This window comes from Heterodontus francisci, chromosome 41 (genome assembly GCF_036365525.1).
Source record: "Heterodontus francisci isolate sHetFra1 chromosome 41, sHetFra1.hap1, whole genome shotgun sequence".
Lineage (NCBI taxonomy): Eukaryota > Metazoa > Chordata > Chondrichthyes > Heterodontiformes > Heterodontidae > Heterodontus > Heterodontus francisci.
Window position 1 is genome coordinate 14,208,513 of NC_090411.1, and position 5,811 is coordinate 14,214,323.

At 57.3% G+C, this 5,811-nt stretch overlaps 1 protein-coding gene across 1 annotated transcript; it reads right to left on the reverse strand.

The window, feature by feature from the left end:
• Positions 1-622: 622 nt before the first annotated feature.
• rrp7a (ribosomal RNA processing 7 homolog A) lies at positions 623-3,783 on the reverse strand. The gene is made up of 7 exons (XM_068019964.1): positions 3,704-3,783; positions 2,937-3,079; positions 1,955-2,080; positions 1,607-1,730; positions 1,326-1,423; positions 994-1,192; positions 623-748 (listed from the first exon to the last, which is right to left on the reverse strand). The coding sequence occupies exons 1-7, from the start codon at positions 3,747-3,749 to the stop codon at positions 663-665; spliced, it is 822 nt and encodes a 273-aa protein (XP_067876065.1). The 5' UTR covers positions 3,750-3,783; the 3' UTR covers positions 623-662.
• Positions 3,784-5,811: the final 2,028 nt, after the last annotated feature.

Here is a 5,811-nt window from a genome sequence, read left to right on the forward strand (position 1 = left end):
CTTGTCACATTGTGACAGGAAGGTGAAGGGTCAACGTTTCAGCTCCGTGACCTTTCTGAAAGGTTAAATCGGTTTCCCTTCCCTGCCAGACCCGCTGAGTATTTCCAGCACACTCAGTATTTTGCTCTTGCTCAGGTCTGATGAAATGACTGAGCCCGGCACATGCACAAGACTGGAGGTGGGAGTGAGAAACCCAGGACACGCGAGACTGTGGGGATTCTGGTCACCACTAACTGGACAGCTGTGGAAACTGGACTCTCAAGTTCAGTATAATGTGGCAATAACCCGGGTGCAGGCACTTGACAGCAGTCAGCTCTCAGCAACTGCCCCCGCACACCTCCCCCCGTCAGCATGATGGGCAACTCTCACAGTTGCCTCACAGATCTGCTGTTCTCTCATGAAATATTTACAATTCCCCCACCCCCCCCCAACTCAGGTAAGTACCAGACTCAGAGATTCCACTTTCAGAAACACATCAGTCTGAGAGAGTAGTCACTGACTAGATCTGGTGATAAACGGCACCCCTCCCCCACTCCCAAACCTCGACCCCATCCTCACCCCAGGACGAAAGCCCTGACCCTGACCCACCACACCCCAAACCCCTCACCCCCCCACCCCCACCGATTAAAGCCCCAGTCCAACTCCCACAGGCCAATGTGTCTTCAGTAAGGTTTGAATTTTCGCTCGGCCCTCATCAGAGCGATCTTCTGTTTATCCTCTTCAAATTTCTTCCGAAGCTGAGCGATATCTGAAACAAGAGACAGTGAACAATGAGGGGGGAGCTGCGACCGAACCGGAGACGACTGGGCCCCAGCTGTCGCCAGGCTTCACTCCAGGAGGGAAGGACAGCCTGGGAGAGAATCCAAAGGCCTGTTAAATTGGGAATGCTGATCCCTTACTAACTGCAGGGATCATTCACCGAGTCATGTCAACTAATGCCCAGCGCCCCAGCCTCACCCTCCCCAGTCCCATCTCGTTGCCCCTGCTACTCACGTTCCCTTTTAGTTTCCCGATGTTGCCAGCTATAGAAGTTCAGCAGTTCTTTCTGAGCCCGTTTACGTTTCTCCCGCTGGATCACCCGCAGGTTACCCGCCTCGGTTCGGGGAATGCCCGGGCGCCGTCCCTTCCTGGTCACCTTTATCCAGCCGTCCTTGTCTGGGACGCCATCTTCAGCCTCCGCCAACGCCTCCACCTGGGAACAGAACAAGCAGAGTGAGGAAGTGCGGGAACCGAGCGAGACCCTGCCCCTCCCCCAATCTCACTCCCCCTGATTCCTCCCCCACTGAGCACTGCACACCACCGACCCCCCCCCCCCCCCACCGTACCTCCGCCATCCTCTTGTCATGTTGCTGTATGAATTGATCGACCTCCGTCTGCAGTTCCCCGGGGTCAGTGATGCTGCAGCAGTAATCCCGGATCCATTCTGGGGGGCGGGAAAAAAAAAGGAAAGCGTCAGGATCCCGGTCTCTGACCCAGGCTGCACTGTCCAATCAGGGGCCCTGCTTTCTCTGGATCCCAGAACCTCATCCTACCTGCCCGGCACTCTGATCTCCCGTTCTCCCCCCCACACCCCCCTCCACTGTAAGCAGTCAAGCTGGGTACTCACTCTGAACGCCTGTTTTGAGGGGATGCTCACTTGTAGACACGACCCAGGGCTCTCGGAGATTCCGAGACACGGCAGATTTCACTCCGGCTGCTCTTTTAAACACGACATAGGCCACTCGAAAACCCTGCAGCAGGAGGAGAATTAGACAAGGCAGCATCCTGGGAACACCTACCCCTGGTGTGCAGTTCCTGAACCACCCTGGTGCAGAGCAGTCTGGACCGCCCACTGTCTCCCCCAGGGCATGGAACTACGGTCTAGGTCCTGGGGGATTGACAGGCTCAGGCCCCCGAACACAGTATAGAGTGAGGGTTAACTCCAGCACCACGACCAGGCTCCGATGCTACATACCTGCATCAATTGACCTGGGAAGAATTTTGATTTCTGTGCGTCCGATGTACTCCCCGGGCCTGGTTTCTCCCTAAGTTCCACTGAGGTCACGGGGCCACACTGTGAAAACAGTCTGTGCACACACTCCTAGTCCACAACACACAAAAAAAAGGGACATAAACTTTACACAGCTCAAGTACTGCTCAACTGATATAAAAAGACAAGATTAGTCCACAGCAGCCTCAGAAATATCCCAACAGCCCAGGTCTGCCAGTGGAATCAGGGCAGGTTGGGCACCGCCTCACATGGTCGATCAACCCAGCCAGCAGCTCCTCTCACTCTCATCTCCACTACTGACAACTACAGAACCTCATGTCAACACCCTTCACCCCCTCCCCCACAGCCCCGACGCTTCACCCCCTCCCCCACAGCCCCCGACCCTTCACCCCCTCCCTCACAACCCCTGACCCTTCACTCCCTGCCCCACAGCCCCTGACCCTTCACCCCCTGACTCTTTACCCCCTCCCCTACAGCCCCTGACCTTACACCCCTCCCCCACAGCCCCCGACCTGACACCCCCTCCCCCACAGCCCACGACCTGACACCCCTCCCCCACAGCCCCTGACCCTTCACCCCCTCCCCCACAGCCCCCGACCTGACACCCCCTCCCCCACAGCCCCCGACCCCCTCCCCCACAGCCCCGACCCCCTCCCCCACAGCCCCCTCCCCCCTCCCCCACAGCCCCCGACCTGACACCCCCTCCCCCACAGCCCGACCCTTTACCCCCTCCCCCACAGCCCCTGACCCTTTACCCCCTCCCCCACAGCCCCTGACCCTTTACCCCCTCCCCCACAGCCCCTGACCTTACACCCCCTCCCCCACAGCCCCTGACCTTACACCCCCTCCCCCACAGCCCCTAACCCTTCACCCCCCTCCCCCACAACCCGACCCTTCACCCCCGCCTGCCACCAGAGCCTCTAAAGGCCGAGTCATCGCCAATTACCTCAGTGCAATACGGCGGCAGGTTGAGGACAAACAGGGTCCGGTCCTGAGGACGGCTCCGATCAGCGGCCTCGCGAACCCGGTGTTGCTTCACAAAGAGATGGTGAGTGGCGCGGCTCCGGGCCGAGAACCGGAGCGGGATGACTGGCAGCGAGAGAGAGAGAGAGATTAACCCGGGGAACAGCGACTCCCACCATCCCCCCCCCACCCCGGTACCTGTGAATCCCGCCGTCCATCCCGCCCCCCCCGTACCTGTGAATCCCGCCGTCCATCCCGTACCTGTGAATCCCGCCGTCCCTCCCGCCCCCGGTACCTGTGAATCCCGCCGTCCCTCCCACCCCCGGTACCTGTGAATCCCGCCGTCCCTCCCGCCCCCGGTACCTGTGAATCCCGCCGTCCATCCCGCCCCCGGTACCTGTGAACCCCGCCGTCCATCCCGCCCCCGGTACCTGTGAATCCCGCCGTCCATCCCGTACCTGTGAATCCCGCCGTCCCTCCCGCCCCCGGTACCTGTGAATCCCGCCGTCCCTCCCACCCCCGGTACCTGTGAATCCCGCCGTCCCTCCCGCCCCCGGTACCTGTGAATCCCGCCGTCCATCCCGCCCCCGGTACCTGTGAACCCCGCCGTCCATCCCGTACCTGTGAATCCCGCCGTCCCTCCCGCCCCCGGTACCTGTGAATCCCGCCGTCTTTCCCGTACCTGTGAATCCCGCCGTCCCTCCCGCCCCCGGTACCTGTGAATCCCGCCGTCCATCCCGCCCCCAGTACCTGTGAATCCCGCTGCCACTCGCGCTCCCACACCGGGCGGCGCCATCTTGGAGAAGCCGCAAATACGTCAGAGCTGAAAGCCCCGCCCACTGCTGACCATCAGCCAATCGAAAACGCGCGGAATCCGCGAACAGTGCGCATGCGCAGGGGCTCCAGCTCCAAACACTGGAATTCATCCCAACCCCTAATGCAAGGGGAAAATATCCCCCATCCCGACATATACGAGGCCAGTGACCCCAAACCCCTAATACAGGGGCCAAATACCACCCAGCACCTTAATACAGAGGGTAAACTCCCCAAATCCCTAATACAGGGGATAAATTCTCCCAAAACCATAGCACAGAGGGTAAATGACCCCGAAAACCCTAATACGGGGTAAATTCCGCATTAGCCCCTAATACAGCTGGTAAATTCCCCCCAATCACCTAACACAGGGGTAAAATGACTAATGACTAATACAGGAGGCAAATACCCCCAACCCCTCATACAGGGGGTAAACTCACCCCAAACACCAAACACAGGGGGCTAATACCTTGCTTTTTGCGAGGAGCAGCTTTGACAGAACGAGGTGCGGAGCGAGCTTACAGCTGAGCGGTCAATTTCAGTGTAAGTTACAAGGTAATCCCCTTTTGTTTCGGAGGACCAGGGGACTGCTGGGTAAGGGAAAACTAACTATTTATTTGGGCAGTGGCAGTCCTTGTCCTTCTAGGTGGTAGAGGTCATGGGTTTGGAAGGTGCTGTTGAAGGAGCCTTGCTGAGTTGCTGCAGTGCATCTTGTAGAATGCACCAAGGCTCCTTAGACAGCACCTTCCAAACCTGCCACCTCTACCAACTAGAAGGACAAGAGCAGCAAATACATGGGAACACCACCACCTGCAAGTTCCCCTCCAGGTCACACATCATCCTGACTTGGAACTATATCGCCGTTCCTTCACTGTCGCTTGGTCAAAATCCTGGAACTCCCTTCCTAACAGCACTGTGGGTGTACCTACCCCACATGGACTGCAGCAGTTCAAGAAGGCAGCTCACCACCACCTTCTCAAGGGCAATTGGGGATGGGCAATAAATGCTGGCCTGGCCAGCGACGCCCACATCCCGTGAATGAATAAAAAAAAAAGAATGTTTGTGGATGGGGTGCCAGTCAAGCGGGCTGCTTTGTCCTGGATGGTGTCGAGCTTCTTGAGTGTTGTTGGAGCTGCCCCATCCAGGCAAATGGAGAGTATTCCATCACACTCCTGACTTGTGCCTTGTAGATGGTGGACAGGCTTTGGGGAGTCAGGAGGTGAGTTACCCGCCACAGGATTCCCAGCTGCTCTTGTAGCCACGGTATTTATACGGCTGGTCCAGTTCAGTTTCTGGTCAATGGTGACCTCAGGATGTTGATGGTGGGGGATTCAGCGATGGTAATAGCGTTGAACGTCAATGGGAGATGGTTGGATTCTCTTTTGTTGGAGATGCTCACTGCCTGGCACTTGTGTGGTGCGAATGTTATTTAGGCAAACGACCAAATGTTTGGTCAAAAAGGTTGGTTTTAAGGAGCATCTTAAAGGAGGAAAAAGAGATCAAGAGGTTTAAGGTGGGAATTCAAGAGCTTAGGGCCCAGGCAGCTGAAGGCATGGCCGCCAATGGTGGAGCGATTAAAATCGGGGATGCTCACGAGGCCAGAATTAGAGGAGCGGAGAGATCTCGGAGGGATGCGGGGCTGGAGGAGATTACAGAGATAGGGAGGGACGAGGCCATGAAAACAGGGATGAGAATTTTTAAATCGAGGCTTTGCTTAACTGGGAGCCAGTGTAGGTCAGCGAGGAGAGGGGTGATAGGGGAATGAGGTTTTGTGCAAGTTAGGACACGGGCAGCAGAGTTTTGATGGCATCAAGTTTATGGAGGGCAGAACGTGGGAGGCCAACCAGGAGTGTGGTGGAATAGTCAAGTCTAGAAGCAACAAAGGCATGGATGAGGGTTTCAGCAGCGGATTGGCCGGGGCAGGGGCGGAGTTAGGCAGTGTTACGGAGGTGGAATATGCATTCTTAGTGACGGTGTGGATATGTGGTCGGAAGCTCATCTTGAGGTCAAATATAACAGCAAGGTTGCAAACAGTCTCGTTCAAT

Excerpts from the sequence above, each read along its gene's own strand:
- rrp7a (XM_068019964.1), bottom strand. The coding sequence starts at position 3,749 with ATGGCGCCGCCCGGTGTGGGAGCGCGAGTGGCAGCGGGATTCACAG. Across the intron at positions 3,080-3,703 it reads AGTGGCAGCGGGATTCACAG|TCATCCCGCTCCGGTTCTCG; the intron begins GTACTGGGGGCG and ends TCTCGCTGCCAG. Across the intron at positions 2,081-2,936 it reads TGCCGCCGTATTGCACTGAG|GAGTGTGTGCACAGACTGTT; the intron begins GTAATTGGCGAT and ends GTTGTGGACTAG.